The 19324-nt window shown below is 33.8% G+C and overlaps 1 protein-coding gene across 5 annotated transcripts in view; it reads right to left on the bottom strand.

Annotated features, from left to right (window-relative positions):
• The window catches only part of ADAMTS6 (ADAM metallopeptidase with thrombospondin type 1 motif 6), a 429734-nt gene that overhangs the window by 284685 nt on the left and 125725 nt on the right, over positions 1-19324 (bottom strand). For all 5 annotated transcript variants that reach the window (XR_009491879.1, XR_009491881.1, XR_009491880.1 and 2 more), the window contains exons 9-10: positions 14401-14547; positions 5457-5598 (exon numbers count right to left, since the gene is read on the bottom strand). Coding sequence is in view for 1 of the 5 variants with exons in the window: in NM_001193016.1 (NP_001179945.1) it covers positions 5457-5598; positions 14401-14547 (289 nt within the window). In the remaining 4 variants the exon portion in view is untranslated. The remainder of the gene's footprint in view (positions 1-5456; positions 5599-14400; positions 14548-19324) is intronic.

Raw genomic sequence — 19324 nt, 5'->3', positions numbered from 1 at the left:
TAAACTGGCTTTTCATTTTGTTGACTGGTTTGCTGTACGGAGCCTTTAATTTTGATGTACTCCCACTCATCTATAGTTACTTTTGTTGCCTGTACTTTTCATATCAAGAAACCACTGCCAAGAACAGATCAAGAAGCTTTTCTCCTATATGTTCTTCTAGGAATTTTATAGTTTCCAGTCTTACATTTCAGTCTTTAATCCACTTTGAGTTAATTTTTGCAATATGGTGTACGCTAAGGGTGCAGTTTTATTCTTCTGAATGTGGTTGTTCAGTTTTTCCAGAGCATTTTATTGAAGAGACTGTCCTTTCTCCTGACTCAGCTCCACCCATCAACAGAAAATTGGATTAAAGATTTACTAAGCATGGCCCCCCCCATCAGAACAAGACCCAGTTTCTCCCTCAGTCAGTCTCTCCCATCAGGAAGCTTCCATAAACCTCTTATTCTTCTCCATTAGAGGGCAGACAGTCTGAAAACCACAATCACAGAAAACTAATGATCTAATCAGATGGACCACATTGTTGTCTAACTCAATGAAACTATGAGCCATGTCATGTAGGGTCATGGTGGAGAGTTCTGACAAAATGTGGTCCACTGGAGAAGGGAATGGCAAACCACTTCAGTATTCTTGCCTTGAAATCCCATGAACAGTATGAAAAGACAAAAGTTAGGACACTGAAAAATGAACTCTCCAGGCTGGTAGGTGCCCAATATGGTACTGGAGATCAGTGGAGAAATAACTCCAGAAAGAATGAAGAGACAGAGCCAAAGCAAAAACAACATCCAGTTGTGGATGTGACTGGTGATGGAAGCAAGATCCAATGCTGTAAAGAGCAATACTGCTCAGGAACCTGGACTGTTACATCCATGAATCAAGGCAAATTGGAAGTAGGTCAAATAGGAGACGGCAAGAGTAAACATCAACATTTTAGGAATCCGCGAACTAAAATGGACTGGAAAGGATGAATTTAACTCAGATGACCATTATATCTACTACTGTGGGCAGGAATCCCTTAGAAGGAATAGAGTAGCCATCATGGTCAACAAAAGAGTCTGAATTGCAGTACTTGGATGCAATCTCAAAAGCAACAGAATGATCTCTGTTCGTTTCCAAGGCAAACCATTCAATATCACAGTAATCCAAGTCTATGCCCTGACTAGTAATGCTGAAGAAGCTGAAATTGAATGGTTCTACAAAGACCTACAAGACTTTCTAGAATTAACACCCAAAAAATATGTCCTTTTCATTACAGGGGACTGCAATGAAAAAGTAGGAAGTCAAGAAACACATGGAGTAACAGGCAAATTTGGCCTTGGAGTACAGAATGAAGCAGGGCAAAGGCTAATAGAGTTTTGCCAAAAGAACGCACTGGTCATAGCAAACATCCTCTTCTAACAACACAAGAGAAGACTCTACAAATGGACATCAATCGATGGTCAACACCGAAATCAGATTGATTATATTCTTTGCAGCCAAATATGGAGAAGCTCTATACAGTCAGCCAAAACAAGACCGGCAGCTGATTGTGGCTCAGATCATGAACTCCTTATTGCCAAATTCAGACTGAAACTGAAGAAAGTAGGCGAAACCATTAGACCATTCAGGTATGACCTAAATCAAATCCCTTATGATTATGCAGTGGAAGGGAGAAATAGATTTAAGGAACTAGTTCTGATAGAGTGCCTGATGAACTATGGACGGAGGTTGGGACATGGTACAGGAGACAGGGATCAAGACCATCTCTAAGAAAAAGAAATGCAAGAAAGCAAAATGGCTGTCTGAGGAGGCCTTACAAATAGCTGTGAAAAGAAGAGAAGCAAAAAGCAAAGGAGAAAAGGAAAGATATACCCATTTGAATGCAGAGTTCCAAAGAATAGCAAGGAGAGATAAGAAAGCCTTCCTCAGAGATCAGTGCAAAGAAATAGAGGGAAACAATAGAACAGAACAGACTAGAGATCTCGTAAAGAAAATTAGAGATATCAAGGGGACTTTTCATGCAAAGATGGACTCAATAAAGGACAGAAATGGTATGGACCTAACAGAAGCAGAAGATATTAAGAACAGGTGGCAAGAATACACAGAAGAACTGTACAACAAAGATCTTCATGACCCCAATAATCACAATGGTGTGATCACTGACCTAGAGCCAGACATCCTGGAATGTGAAGTCAAGTGGGCCTTAGGAAGCATCACTATGAACAAAGCTAGTGGAGGCGATGCAATTCCAGTTGAACTATTTCAAATTCTGAAAGATGATGCTGCATTTGTTGATGATGCTACATCCGTGACAATATACAAGGCACTCTGCTTATTTAAATTATATGCAGAGTATATTATGAGAAACGCTGGGCTAGATGAAGCACAAGTTGGAGTCAAGATTGCCGGGAGAAATATCAATAACCTCTGATATGCAGATGACACCACCCTTATGGCAGAAATTGAAGAAGAACTTAATAGCCTCTTGATGAAAGTGAAAGAGGAGAGTGAAGAAGTTGGCTTAAAACTCAACATTCAGAAAACTAAGATCATGGCATCTCATCCCATCACTTTGTGGCAAATAGATGGGGAAATAGTGGAAGATTTTATTTTGGGGGGCTCCAAAATCATTGCAGATGGTGACTGCAGCCATGAAATTAAAAGCTTACTCCTTGGAAGAAAAGTTATGAACAACCTAGACAGCATATTCAAAAGCAGAGACATTACTTTGCCAACAAAGGTCCGTCTAGTCAAGGCTATGGTTTTTCTAGTAGACATGTATGGATTGAGAGTTGGACTATAAAGAAACCTGAGCACCGAAGAATCGATGCTTTTGAACTGTACTGTTGGAGAAGACCCTTAAAAGTCCCTTGGACTGCAAGGAGATCCAATTAGCCCATCCTAAAGGAAATCAGTCCTGAATATTCATTGGAAGGACTGATGTTGAAGCTGAAACTCCAATACTTTGGCCACCTGATGCGAAGAACTGACTCATTTGGAAAGATCCTGATGCTGGGAAAGATTGAAGGTGGGAGGAGAAGGGGACGACAGAGGATGAGATGGTTTGATGGCATCACCAACTCAATGGACATGAGTTTGAGTAACCTCCGTGAGTTGGTGATGGACAGGGAGGTCTGGCATGCTGCAGTCCATGGGGTCGCAAAGAGTCAGACACGACTGAGTGACTGAACTGAATTGATCCTTTCTCCATTGTGTACTCTTGTCACCTTGATTGAAAATCAGGTGATCATATATGCATGGTTTCATTTCTGCATATCTATTCTGCTCCACTGGTAAATTACCAAAAGTATTCAAATGTATATTAATCAACCTATTTAGAAAGAATTCAGACAAGATTTTTCATAACTACAGATGCAATTACTGATAATCCCTACAATGACCGCATGATGACAAAAATGAAAGAGATGGAAAGCTCACCACTGCTACGTTCTGGGTCAGTCTGTAGATCTTTGTTTAAAATCTTCCCTGACATCATTATAGACCTGCTAGTTGAAAGATTTCTTGATGAAACATTTCTTGATGCTTCAACACTATAAGTATCTCCTCACCAAAAGGACAGAGTGCCTTTTTTGAACCTCCAGTGTTTGTGTTTGGCATTTATCTCAGGATGCTATACTCAGATAGCCATCTAAATTAGGGCTGGTTTGTTTTTCCCTTGGAAGGAAAGTTATGACCAACCTAGATAGCATATTCAAAAGCAGAGACATTACTTTGCCAACAAAGGTCCGTCTAGTCAAGGCTATGGTTTTTCCAGTGGTCATGTACGGATGTGAGAGTTGGACTGTGAGAAAGCTGAGCGCCAAAGAATTGATGCTTTTGAACTGTGGTGTTGGAGAAGACTCTTGAGAGTCCCTTGGACTGCAAGGAGATCCAACCAGTCCATTCTAAAGGAGATCAGTCCTGGGTGTTCATTGGAAGGACTCATGCTAAAGCTGAAACTCCAATACTTTGGCCACCTCATGCGAAGAGTTGACTCATTGGAAAAGACTCTGATGCTGGGAGGGATTGGGGGCAGGAGAAAAAGGGGATGACAGAGGATGAGATGGCTGGATGGCATGACCGACTAGATGGACATGAATTTGAGTGAACTCCGGGAGTTGGTGATGGACAGGGAGGCCTGGCACGTTGTGATTCATGGGGTCGCAAAGAGTCGGACATGACTGAGCGACTCAACTGAACTGAACTGACTGAAGCTACAAGTATATACAAAGATTGTGATCAAAAGTTTGGCTTTTTCTGAGGGAAAAAACAATCAAGGGAAAAAAGTAACTGAAAACATACAGCAACAAGAATAGAAGTAAAGATTCTTTATAGAGAGACAAAGTTTTACTTAAGACTCTAGATCTTTAGATAGTTGCACACAATCTTTAAATCTAATGCACAAAATGTGCTGCCAAAGCCTCCTAGGAATAATAATATACTTGTCACTCAAAGGTTATTTAAAAAATCACTTTCCTTTGTACTGCACCCAAGAAGAATAACTGGTACAGTACAATATGTGTATCATTTAGTCTTTTTTTTTTTCTTTTCTTTTTTTTTTTTTAATCCTCCGCCTCTTGTTTTGCAGACTTCTCCGCGCCACTGCAACTTGACGAGCCGGGTCACAGACCACACCCCTCCATTTAGTCTTAACTACCTTTTATTGTTATTATTTTTTTAAGGGATTTTAAACACACTGTTTACAAAAAATTGGAACCAAGGCCTTAAACTTACTTTCAAAATTTTTTGACATACCATTCATCATTTAAAAATCCTATTCTTTCATTCAACATGTTTACATTGTGTATCTACTATGAATGTCTCCGCTATTAGACACTGAAATCTTTCTCTATGAAAATTTAAAAAGAATTATTTTTTAACATCTTCTGAGGTAGATCCTGAAACTTTTTTAGACAGACAAGAAGAGTAAACCATGATGCTCAGAGAAGAAGAGTAAACCATGATGCCTCCATTATTTTCCCATAGCAATTTTCCTTGTTTCTCTATTAAGCCTAATGTCATTTTGTCCCCACTCAGTTACTGTGTTAGAATGTGGGCAACTTGCAATGACTCAATACTAAAAGTATAAGTTAAAACTCTGAGTCAAAGTCAAAGTGTCCTTAACCCAGTTATTACAGTATCAGAAAAGGTGGGAAGTGGGGGAGGTTTCAAAATCATAACATTTTAAAGACAGAAGTTGGCATTATAAACTCAGAACTTAAAAAAGAAATACACTGGAAAATATTTAAATTTTATCTGCATCCTTCTCAAGACATTTGAAATTTATTTAATTAAAGGATTATTCAAATATTTAGAATAAATATTATACAAATGATTTCAGAAAAGGAGCAATGTCAAAGGCCGTACTTGTGTTAATACTGATACCAGAGAAATTACATTCATCAAAATTCCATCTTAACAATTGCATCATGAAAAAAAAAACATATATATGACTAAACAGAAGGATTAAGACTTCTTACCCCATATTTACATTGTCGAGATGTTGCTCCATACTGGAAACGGCATTGTTCATCAGCATCATACACCTGACCTGGGGCCACAGCTGGATAAAGAAAGTCACGCTTGGGAGGCTCATTATCAAGGCAAGTACCACGGCCTGAACTGTTCAACATAAAGGATCAAAGGAGATTAGGTACACTGTGGACTATTTCAATCTCAGTCATGAAACCATGTATTGAGTTATTTATTTTAATAATTGATGCATGAAAAACAATATATTCTACTAATATATAATCATGGCAAAATAGAATAGCTTTATTAAAACTTGAATAAGAGTTCCAATAGTTTTTTCCAGAACTAAGATGCAATAAAAACATCTTACAAAATAATTTAAAAATGTCAGGTTGGCCTTTAAACACTGATTTAAACTAATTTCTGGAGGAATCAAAACAATTTCATACTGCTCTAAGTTTCTTGTTTGTTTTCAGTGAAAACATAACCATATCTGGTAGTGGAATCAAAAACAAAATATGGGGAAAAAACTGGTTGTGATCCTTAAAGACCTAATCTATATACTTCCACCTTGGGTAGAACAAATAGATGGTGTGGTAAAACATGTCCAAAGGTTCTTGAAATATTTCAATAACAAATGGGCTGAATGACAGATGAGGCCAAGATCCAAAGTTCTCTTCTCAAGTATATTAAAAGTGTTTAGTCTCTCAAAAATTTCATATTTCATCTAGGATCATCAGAATTGGAAAAGAGAATGTTCTCTTCTCTATAATTTCTGCTTTTCAAAGTATGCTTCATTCAAACATAATATTTAATTCAGTGGAACAAATAACATAAAGATCGCCAAAAGTCAGACAGAATATCTTAGTTTAAAGAGCTTTATACTTTGCTAAATATAATTGTTCTTTTTATTTAGTCAGTGTGCATAAAATAGGACAGATGCTTTTTTACTTTCATTTCACATGTGAATAAGTTAGAATTTTTAAAGAATTCCTATGCCAACATTTAAAAATTTTTTCCAACATTCCTGTCAATTGTGCCAGCACTTCTGTTTTTTTTTCCAAATCTTTTCCATCCACTTTGCCAAAGGAAAATAATTTTACAAGTAGAAGTTCCTCAACTATTATTTAGGACAGTACAAATTTTCATTTATAGGTAAGCAAGAAAAAAACATGCATAATAATAAACTTCATATTCACTTCAAATTTTATCATTCTTATAATGTGAAAGTAAATGTTATATACTAATATATATTTGCATAGAAGCAAATAAATAACTCCCAAAAACTGAACCATGCTATTCATAAGGTGATAGATTCAAAGACCCCTTTTTCTTTCATTTATGCCTCTTGGTTAATTTTTTTTTTGTTTTGCTTTTTTGATTAATTTTTAAACAATAATGATATTTAGATGGAATATTAAATGTAGTACCAAATAGATAGATGTTATTATTGGCTATTATAATCGTTTCATTTGTCACTGCTCTAGGTGTCTAACTAATAGAGAAATTTTTTCACCCAGCTATCCATATTTTATGACAGAATGCTTTTTATTTTCTGTTCACAATGCTTTTAGAAATTGACATACACTAAGAAAGACCATTTCCAGATGAATTTTAAAAATAGTAAGTTCTTTTTATTATATAAAATAGCTTCACATGAGTATGCAAATTTTAGCCAAATAAAATTCTACTAGTAAATTCAAAATTTATATTAAGGTTAATGATAAAGAGGTCAATGTGAAAGTATAACAAAAGAAGAATTTATGAGGTAATTCCATTAGTAGTTTTATTTCCTAATTTTTTCCTAAAATATAAATTTCATCTCTATCTACAACAAACTATAAAAGTCTCTCTGAAAGGAGCTAAATATGTAATAAAAATAAAATATCAAGCTAAGTTCTATATAAATTAATGGAAAATTTTTAAACACTGACTTAAGTACAGGATCCTACAGATATTAAATATTTGCCAATAGCATAACAAGGAAAGTATAAGATATATTCACTTAAGTGGCACCAACTCAAAATCCATTAAAAAAATAGTATACATAATTATTTTTAATTAACCTAAAAACTTAAGAGAAAGAAGTATGTGGACCCCCCAAACATTTACAAACAGGATAACCTGAGGAAAAAAATAAAACGTGGAAAAAAATTCTTTCCTGATAGCTAACAGAACTGGATTAACCTAGGAAGAAACAATAATTACTTCATTTAAAGTTCTTGTTCCCAGGTATTAATGGTCTACAAATCATGGTTGGTGGGCTTTCCTAGTAGCTCAGCTGGTAAAGAATCCGCCTGCAGGAAACCCCGGTTCAATCCCTGGGTTGGAAAGATCCCCTGGAGAAGGGAAAGGCTACCCACTCCAGTATTCCTACCTGGAGTCCATGAGGTCACAAACAGTCGGACACGACTGAGTGACTTTCACTTTTTCTTTTCACTTTCAATCCTGGTTGGCATTCTTTAAAAACTACCAAATCAGATGACTGTTACAGGAGCCTCCAGACAATGAAGAATGCCATGTAGTGTGGTCCCCTGTGGGAAAATCTTTCTGAGAAAGTCTACCCCAAAAGTGATTTGTGTTTCAATTGCTTTGTATTGATGTGGTCTAGTTAGTCATCTAGACATGTGTCATCTCTTTCCTATATATATATATATATATTTTTTTTTTTTGTAGAAGAAACACCATATAAAATACAAGTGAAAAAAATAACAGACTTTTAAATAATAAACATGTATTTAGGAATACAGCATCAACAAAAATCTTTTAAAATGGATTTGGCTATAGTTGTACAAAATATCAATGCTTGCAAGTTTAGTGTTTTACCTACTAGTATTGGCTCTAGGATAGCAAGTGTAGGATATCTGCAAGCTTGATTTAAACTATTTCTGCATTTTGGGTAGAAAATGTACCACATATTTTCCTTCTAGTAATGATAAATATTATATACAGTAAAACCTTGACTGAAGTATTTGAGGGGTAAGATAGTCTTCATACTTTAATTCTTAACTTAGGGTTAAGCTACAAAAACAGTTTTTACATGATGTTACTAAAATCTGTCTGTTACTTTTTGGTTATTTTCAAGTAAGTTAAACCTATAAACAGTAGGTATTAATTAACTCTTTAGTCGCTCAAGCTGTGTCTGACTCTTAAGAGACCCTGCAGCCTGCCAGGCTCCTCTGTCCACTGGATTTCACAGGCAAGATTACTGGAGTGGGTTGCCATTTCCTTCTTCCAGGGATCTTTCCCAGGGATTGTGCCTGCATCTCTTGCACTGGCAGACAAATTCTTTAGCCCTGAGCCACCCGGGAAGCCCTTAGAAGATAATTATTCTGGATATTTTCATGCCTCTGTGCCATCAATTGCCATTATGAAATATCACAGATATAAGTATAGAAAGAAGATAGAGGACATGAACCTGAGAGATGTACATTTAACTCTAAGAAGTGTTTTCTTTGTTTTTGTCCCCTTAGGAAATTTCCAAGTGCTCAATCACAACTCTCTTTGTCTCCCAAAGAATTAATGATTTTTTTCTGTGTAATTCAAATTTCTAATGCCCACATATTACATTTTCATTCTCCAAATAAATAAAAGGTATAAAATCTGAATCTACAGGGAAGAGGATGCAATTAATGATTTTTAAAATAATTATTTTTGCCTGATTTTTAAAATAATAATTTCTTTGGTGTTGTCAGTAATTATTCATCTCTCAATTTATTCATCTGACAGTTCTTGAATTCTACATAAAAGGAGTCATTTTGTAGGTTTTCTTTTATGAATTTATCCTTCTGCTCAATACTATGAATGTGAGACACATCCATGTTGAGCTGTGCAATTGTAAGCTATTCATTTATATTGTTCTTTGATATTCCATTTAAGACTATGTCACTTCTATTAACAAGTGTTTAAATTATTTCTAATTTCTAGAAATTGCAAATTATGCTGACATAAATCATTTTGTATTGTCTTCTGGTATAAATGATTTTCTTAAAAATATTAGATATGAGTTAATTACATATATTTTATAGTTGTTTTAACAAAAAGAAGCTATGAGTAATTTTTACTAATCTAAGCTTACAATTAATCAATATAATCATATATTCTTATGATACTGAGCCTGTTATTTATGCTATTTTAAAATTAATAGTAGTAATATTATATATAAATTTTCTTGAATTTTCTCATAAAATGCCACTTTTAAGCATAATGAGCTTGTGCCCTAGTGTCATATGTGAATTTTTTCATTCAGAAAACATAAACCTCACTCACTAATAAATGAAATGAAGAACATTGTATGTTCCACCTATAAGATGTTCTTACAACTTACTATTGCTTGGGACAAGATATACTTGTCCTGAGAAAAACTGTATACTCCATAAAAGCAGAAGTATGATTAGTTCCCTAGCAGCACATATTTCACAACTAAAAGTCTAATCCTGGTTAATATCTATAGCAATATAGGTAATTATTGAACTAATACACTCCACTTTTGTTTATGCTTCTAAGACAAGGCAAAAAATATGTATTAGTTTGAGAACATGCTTTTTCCCTAATTATGAAACTCTTAGTAAATCAAAGTATATTTACAGTTCCAGAAATCCTTACAGAATGAGAGCAAAGTCATATTTTATGTATTCCACTTCTAATTTAGAGAAGTCTTATTTACAGAGTTCAAAAATTAGCTTTGAATATAGGAACATGAACCAGATTTGTGTCTTCAATTAAAATGTACAGATTCTTATGTAAAATATGGTGTTTTGGCTTTGTTTCCAGAACACATGAAAACATAATTGTAATTTTAGATTTATTTTTCAGTTAAACAATTACACTATAAAGTACAGATCTTCAGCCTATAATAGTGGGTTAATCTAAGAAATAGATCTTTCAATATAACCCTGATTATATCTTAACAGTTTCTTAACAACAACAACAAAAAGTTAACAGATAATATAACATCTACCTTTTCCTATAAAGTTGTGCTAACACACGTAAATTAAGCAAAAATGAATTAGGTGTCTCATCTATGGCAAGTCAAGTGTCTTACCTACTACATTTTCATAAACTGCTCTACCAATCTTCACAAAACTAACAATATATTACCTTTAAAATGAATTACTCTAAGACCTTTATCTCTTGCCCTCTATAGGACTAGGATACTTGAATACAACTGAACTTGAGGCTTCCAATATGCAAACACTATGCTAATCATGTTTACTAAGTTATGCTCTTTTTCTCCATATGTAATTATGACTTATCAAAGATATTTATGGGTTAGAGTGAAGTCCCCAAAATATGTCAGATAAATGGAAGGAGGAGAAATTTGTTTTGCTAAGCTGTTTTTTGGCTCCACATAAAAAAGAGGTCCCATCTATAAAAGTTGTTTTCTGTCTAATAGACTACTGATAGTGACATTCAAAAGTAATTGCTCTAGAAGAATTGTTAAGTGCCTTACTTGTCCTGTTCATCTTATATCACTTCTCTTGCAGCTCTACCTTTCTTTCTAGTTCATCTTCAACCATAATATTGCTTCTCTTTTTTTCAGCTTCCATCTTTTCTGTGAAAATATTTAATTTGGAACTGTAGGAAATTTTGCTACGGATCTCTGACAGTTCAAACAATATAACAGACTTTAATTTAAATAGAGCAAGAGTTGATTCACAGAGGCCCCAGGATTTTTGAGGACTATAGGAAATTACTCTGTACTACCACTAAGTGGTGGAAAATGTATGAAAAACTGGCCTCAATTACTTCTGGCTGCCTTCTACTGCCTGGTAAATTAGCCCATAGACATCAATGAATGTGAGCCATAATACCAGGTTCATCTTCTCTAGTTTCTAAATAAATAAATAAATGAATAAATAAATAAATAAGTCCCGCAGGCAGATAGGAAGGACACTACCTGCAAAGCCGTCGTCGAAAACATCAGAAGCTGGCATAACACGTCCATTTTAACGGTAATGGGTTCTTTATTATTTAATCAGGACGGCTTCTGGGCGATTCATGAACCACTTATTGAATCACCGAGTTTAAGAAATCTGAAAAAAAATATTGGGAGTTGGTAAACACCATCTCCTGATTGATCAATAGCACCTAGTGTTTCAGAATGACACGAGAGACTTTTTTACTCTATTGGCATTTAAAGGCCATGGAATTGCTTTCAGTTGAACATAGTGAATAGTGAATCTCTATAAATCATAGAAAGCTTATTGTTAAAATCCACCATCATCTTTGGCCTATATAGTCACTAAGTAGAGAAAAGTATGCATTCTGTTGGCAGGGCTGCAATTCCTAAACAATTCATCTTTCAAGATTTCTTTTTCTTGAGAAGAGAAACTAAAATAAAATGTTATGAGTCTTTTTGAGCCAACTATAAAACATAAATGTAACCTCAATCCCTAATCAAAATATCACTGGATTTTTAAAAATATCACACAAAGCTGTTAAAGCAATTAAGTCCCCTGCATTAATAAAGAGGAACAAAGAAATTCAAGAAAGTTACTATTGTATCTTTGTGCTCCAGTGAACTGACCTTTTTAAAGGGCCTTGTGTTTAAAAAACCTTTATTGCTTGGTCAGATTACAATCAGAGTTGTTTAGTTTACTGTTAAAGAGAGGCGGAAGAGATGCCAACTTCTCCCCAAATCCCTACCCATTGTCTTTCACAACTATCTTTTACTAATGCCTTTAACTTTGTGAGCATTCCCATGAGGATGCAACAGAAATATTTTTATAAAATACAGGATAATAAACCCACTAGAACCCTGTCAACACTAATTATGCTTACACATAGAAAATGCAAAGAGGTAATAAGGCTTACATAATGGTTTTTGGATTAATTCTTTCAATTAATTCAGTGGAATGATTTATTGCAACTAGCAATAATTTTACATCTCTCCTCAAACCAGTGGTGATTTCTTAACTGTATTTTATCAGCAATTTAGGGATTCCCTTTTGGAATGTTTTAACAGCCTTAATACAGTTTTAACTACACAGGGTCTGGCAAGAGATCAAAACCAGTCCTTGTATTTAGTATAAAGAGATATTCCTAGCAAATGGGCTGTACAACAGAAACAAGACAGAGGAATGAGAAATGATGTACTTGGGGAAGGAAAAAAAAAACAAAAAACAAGCAGAGGAAATGCAAAAATGCACAGGAATACTGAGCATTCATACACTTTGTCTTTCTGGAGATAGACACTAAGATTCCATTATAAAAACGTGAGCCAAGTCAAGGGAGAGTTTCCAGATCTGGCTTGATTTCTAGACAGAGTAGATCTTCAACAGTGCTTAAAATTTAGGTTATATGGTCTTATTAAAACATCTCAGAAAATGATATTGCTAGTGCTTTGTGTTAAAAAACTACAAAAAGATGTCAAATTTTCTGTGCTCCTTCACCAAGTTTTGGCACAAGGCAAGTAATATAATTTATCTATTACAAAGATTAAAAATTGTTAGGTTATAGTATAGCTATTCAGAAGAGCTACCTTCTAAAAATACTTCCAATTCCTTCAATTTCATTATCACATTAATTCAAAAGAGTCCATTTTAAACACTTGTCTTTTGATCTTTGAGCAAAGCATTGCTCTCGGTAATTTATTAATAAAATCTCTTGTCTGGGGCTTTTAAAAATATGCAATTATAAGTTTTAAGAATATAATCTGGTTCTTAGCAGATATGAACCAAAATCTTAATAAGTAATGTTACCCTACATAGTGTTAAAAGAAAATGTTGGTCACTCAGTTGTGTCTAACTCTTTGCAACCCATGGACTGTAGCTTGCCAGGCTCCTCTGTCCATGGAATTTTCCAGGTAAGAATACTGGAGTGGATAGCCATTCCCTTCCCTAGGTGATCTTCCCGATCCAGGGATCAAACCCAGGTCTCCCTCCAAATTTCTAAAATGTTACACTATGATCATGTTAAGGTGAACTTTAAACAAAAAATTTCTGTTGCTCTCCTATACTTTGTGTATGACCAACTTTTTCAGAATACTTAACCACTCCTCATCAGAAAAAAATGGCAGAAAACAGTTAAAGGTAATGATAGAAAAACAGTGCTTAAAACCTCGATATTATTTAATATACCACATCATGAATGTCTATTAAGTGCTTTATATACATTATAGTGTTATGCATAATTATTTACATAACAACTTGATGATATGTGTATCATTACCTAAATTTATTCAATAAATGAAGTCACTGAATATTAGAAGTTTAAGTAACAAACATGAATGACCAAGGTCACACTGTTAGAGAGTGAGACCTAAGTCTAACAGTTTCCAAAGGCTAATCTTAAAGTTCTATGCAGGTGAAATATGGAAAAACATCTGCTTTCCTCAACATAGTTACACCTAATTTATAGTCTTCAAATTTAAATAACTGGACTCTTAGAATATACGTTAAAGGACCAGCAAAGGAGTTCTCAAACTGGAGAAAAGATGAGTCATTTAATACATTTTCAAAGACAAATTTTCATTTTCTTATTTTCATTTCCTGGGTGTTTGGTTTTTTGTTGTTGTTGTTTGTTACTATTAGATACTTTGGCATTTCTACAGAACTCAGTTGTTTTTTTTTTAACCAACAAAATGAAATATGTAATCACTGGATTAAGGCTTGGATTATGCATTACTAAATTATGTAAATCTAAATTCTTTCTGACATTCCTTCCCATTTGTTTAACATTTCTAACTCATATCATCAACCCCTTTTACAGTCTTACTCCAGTTCCTTAATCTGTTTGTGTCCCCCTAATTTAGTCTGTGTTCTATTTGAGTACAAAGAAAAAATTAAAAATTTGCCAGAGTGATATATTAAAGTATTTGGGGAACAGTCTGAAGTATCACTGGGACCTATAAAAGTTACTCATTATGCAGTTTGAAGCACTACATATTAGGCTTCTATCAATGGCTTACTTCTGGAGCAATTCATCATCACTCTCCAGAGGATTACTTACTCTAGAAAGCTGGTGATATAGTCTCGACTGCAGGCAGACCAGGAAAAGGGATTGGTATTTGCAGTAATGTGAGCTGCCATAAGTTTTGCTGCTTCATGACCTTTTGTCCCACAAGAATTTCCAATTCCATCATGGTTCATACCAAAACTGTTTTGACAAAGAAGAAACATAAGAAACATAAAAGAAAAAAATTAGAAAAAAATAAATAAAACAAACCCTCAATATGTTTTTTTTCCTTATTGGATCATTTATTAGCCCTATCAACATATGGCTTCTATCAAGATAGACTAGATTCTCTAAGGAAATATAGGATTAATGTAAAGAGATTAAGGAATAATTCAATGATACAATGTGTTTTTAAATCTGTTTAAATTTATAATATACTCTCAAATGTTATCTCATATGATATAGTCTCTCCTTGAACAGACAGTGGATGTATAATTGACCCATAAAAATCATACAGTTACTAAGTGTTGAAATTGTTAGTAGAACCTACCTAATACCTGCTAGAGTTCAAGCTATTTCATAATGCTGAGTCCAAAACGGAATTATAAAAAGATAGTTATTATCCATAGAGTTTTACGTTATAGGCCAAACATAAAAACTCTTTTTCTTATTAATATGTATAAAGGAGAATTCAATACATTTTGTAATTTATGTTTGTGTGTGTATGTGCTTTCAAACCACCTTTTGAAAAATCTTGATACATTTAAGGATTATGAATATAGTCTATTCTTTACCATGGCCTCTCTGATTTTTTAAAGCTTTACTTTGCCATTTTTTTCCTGTGTCCAATAGCCATGCTGAGTGCTATCACTGTGATCTAAAAACATATCTCAATGATAAATTATAAAATTTTTCTGTAAAGGATCACTGCATATGAATAAAGTTAAGTCTTTCATCACAAGTAGCCAGAAGTTTAGGTGAAATCACTAAAAAATACCCTTGTTGTGTCCACTGTGACATTCTAGTAAGTGCACCATTATATCTGTTCAAGGAAATAAGTAATTTGTGTGACACAAGTAAGAAACAATTAAGAATAGTTGCTGGAGAAAAATTTGGAAAAGTAGTTGAGAACAGATAGTCTCAAGCTAATAAATGTAAGAAAGTATCAACACTTTAGGAAGTGCACAGACTTTAAAGATTTGTCAGTAAGAGCAACTGAAAATTTCTAAGCAGGAGAATATGGAATTGATCCAAATTTTAGAAAAATTATTATAGTAATTCTGTGGTGGAGACAATGGAATGGAAAGAGAATGGAGCCAGGGAACACAGATAAAAGATGATAACCAATTGAGAAATGAGGTAGATCTGAATGAGGGCATGGGACAGAGAAGAGGGATTAGATTTGAGACATGTATGGGAAGGTGAATTCACAAATATAATATAAAAGAGCTATCATTAAGACAGATATGGTGGGACGAGGGAGGAGGAACTAATTATTCAGGTGTAGGGACTAACGTAAGCAAAAGAACAGAATTATAGAGAGCCCTAAATTAAACCACCAAATAACCTTCCAAGAATATTAATACTTAGTCTTGGGTTTGACATCAACACACTCAAGCCAACCTCTTCCAGGAACATAATGATGGAGTATACTGTTTGTTGAATTAGATATACATTTTGTCAAAACATATATAAATTTATAGCTATTGATTTACATTAAAAAGTTCCTTACTGTAAATTTATAATTCAATAAACTTAATACTCCATATTTCTCACAAAGGTTGATGCTATATGATTTTTTTTGGAATAATGACAGCTTTAAAAATATCATTTCTGTTTAGCAGCAGCAGCATACAAATCCCTGAGTTATGTTAAGATAGGTATATGCAGGCACAGATGGCTTAAGAAAATAATTTTTTAAAGATTCCATAATTTCTTATTTATTCTTTTCTATGAAAGCAAAGTTTCTTTTGAAATCATATTTCTCCCACCTTACAACAGAAAAATTTACCTTTCACTCATCATAATTTTGTAATAGTTCATTGCCTCAGGGTATAAAAACATGGGTGTCAAGGAAAGAGACAATTAGAAACAGTGTCAGGACTAAGAAGAATGATTTCAGTGATTGAGTAACATATGTAGTTTCTTGCTTTCATCAAGTTTATAGGACGATATAATCAAATTAACAGCTGATGGGTTGTTAAAAATTTTGATGATAGAGCCCCAAGTTTATGTGTTAACAAATAATTCAAAAGAAGTTTAAAGAACTGACTGATATTTCTATAATAAAATCTCTTCATCTCAACTACTTATGTGATCCAATTTTATCAACATTCACATCTATAGAAAAAAAAATAAAAAAGCTGAATTGGTGCTGAAATCCTGTCTTACTCTAACAGTACAGAGGTAAATACAGTAATTGAAAATATACATTGAAAGATACATCTTCTATTACTTCTTGGTCTTTTGGCTAAGATCAAGTCTAATAAAGATATATTTTCTAAGATAAACTTTATTTTTATATTTAACTATTTATTAAAATTCATAATATATACATATTCTTCTAATCAGTTATTAATAATTGTAATGTACTGAACACATAATCCAGAAAAAAGATTTTTTATGATCACAGGAAATTTTAAAAATGTAATTGTAACTTAAATTTTTTGTTGTAGAGATATTTTATATAATTGAAATACTTTTAAGCATAAAAACATGTTTTTAAAAAATATTAAGAAATATTAAAATATGCATTAGGAATGATATACTGGGAGGGAAAGGAGCAGCAGAAATGCTGAGCTAACGAAGGGGAAAAAAAGATGTAAATTTGACTATAAAAGAAGAACCAAATGGATAAAGAAGCTGTGGTACACATACACAATAGAATATTTCTTAGCCATAAAAAAGAATGACTTTGAGTAAGTTCTAGTGAAGTGGATGAACCTAGAGCCTGTTAAATAAAGTAAGTCAGAAAGAGAAAAACACAAATAGTATATTAATGCATATATATGAAATCTAGAAAATGGCACTGTTGAACCGATTTGCAGGGAAGGAATGGAGACACAGATGTAGAGAATGGCCTTGTGGACACAGTCGGGGACAGGGAGTGTGAGAGGAATGGAGAAAGTGGCATCAACATATGCACACTATCAGGTGTAAGATGGATGGCCTGTGAGAAGTTGTTGTGCAGCACAGGGAGCCCAGTCTGGTGCTCCATGATGACCTGGAGGGATGTGATGGAGGGAGGGGAGGAAGGCCAGGGAGGGAGAGGATGTATGTATAACTATGGCTAATGCATGTTGCTATATGACAGAAACCAATACAACATTGTAAGAATAAGAAACAAAAACCAGAAGAACCTATTAGTGTATTTTCAAAATGCACAATGATAGTTACCAAATTGCTATGGCATTTAGATTCAATCAGGTATATTTAAGGAGGTTTTAACTTTTTACATAGTAATTTTTGCAGTACTCTAGAAATTCTATCCTTTGCAATTAGTTAGACATAACAAATTTTGGACACCCACTGAAAAATAACCAATAGGGTACATAGTTTTTAAAAATTCAGAAGTAAATAAGGGAAAAGATTTGAAAATTGATGAATTCAAGTATCTGAAGAAGTAAATCTTAAATTCTATTTCTACACAGTCTTCATAGTTTCAGGGTCAGGTGCAGATAGCTGTCTTAAGGATCTTGGTTTCAGTTGTCTAGGAGAATGTATACTTTTACAAATTATATTTAAAATGTAAGAAATCCGAGAAATGATATGACTAATGTCAACTGGTTTACTGACAGTGACACAAAGTGAAATGGGACTTTACAATTGCCATTCATGACATCAGCTTCAAAATATCCCTCTAGTACATTGACCAGGCTGGAGTGTGTGTGTGTGTGTGTGTGTGTGTGTGTGTGTGTGTGCAAGCGCCTGTGGTGTGTGTATGTGTGTGTGTATTACAGAAAAGTTCCTTCCTGAAGAAACTCTATCAATGAGGAGTTTGGCAAAAGAAATGAAATTCATTAGTAATTAGAGAAAATAATGAGAGCAAACTTTAAACCATTATATTAGCAAAAATGAGAATGTTACCTAGGACTAAATATTGCAATGGTATAGAGAAACTGAGATCTTAGTATAGAACAGTTAAAGTGTGGTAGGGCAGCTGTTCCATAGGGCAATTCAGCAGTACTTTGATTAAATAGAAGAAACATTAAGACCCAGCAATTCTATTCTTAGAGAGATATTCCAGAAATATTCCTAAAAGGAACATGTATGAGGATGTTAGTGACAGAACTATTTACAATAGCAAGGAGTTGAAGACAATATAGGTGCTTGTCACTGGGGAATGGATAAGTAAACTGAAAACTAAGCAGAAGTTGGAAGTAACAAACAAGATAGACGTCTACACATAAATATAGGTGGATCTTAGAAACACTGAAAAATTGAGCAAAGGAACAAGGTCTATACCAGTATATCATACAAACAAAAATTACATACATATTATCAAATAACAAAGAAAGGCCAAGGAACTGTTCAGAGAGTTAAAGACTAAAGAGACATGAGCAAATGCAACAGAAACTAGACTGGAAGAGGGAAAGGTTAAAAAAAGCACTGCTGAGACAACTGAGGAAATTTGAATATGGATTACATATCAGATAATAATAGTGTATAAATGTTAAAACTAACTTGATAATCATACTGTGGTTATGTAAGAGATTGTTTTTTCTTCTTAGGAAAGGTACTGAAATATTTAGCGATAGGGGCATGTCTTCAACTTATTTTCAGATAGTACAGAAAAAAATACACGTACATATACAAAAAGAGAAAGAAATGTTGCAAAATATTAATAATTAAAAAATATGACTCAAGGACATATGGGAACTCTTTCTACTATATCATTTTCTCCATAACTTTGCAAACATTTCAAACTTAAAAAGTTAAAAAATAAACAGACATATATAAAACAATCTGCAATATTTTG

This window comes from Bos taurus, chromosome 20 (genome assembly GCF_002263795.3).
Source record: "Bos taurus isolate L1 Dominette 01449 registration number 42190680 breed Hereford chromosome 20, ARS-UCD2.0, whole genome shotgun sequence".
Classification (NCBI taxonomy): domain Eukaryota; kingdom Metazoa; phylum Chordata; class Mammalia; order Artiodactyla; family Bovidae; genus Bos; species Bos taurus.
The sequence above is the reverse complement of the archived record's forward strand: the minus strand, read 5'-3'. Positions and strand labels throughout refer to the sequence as shown.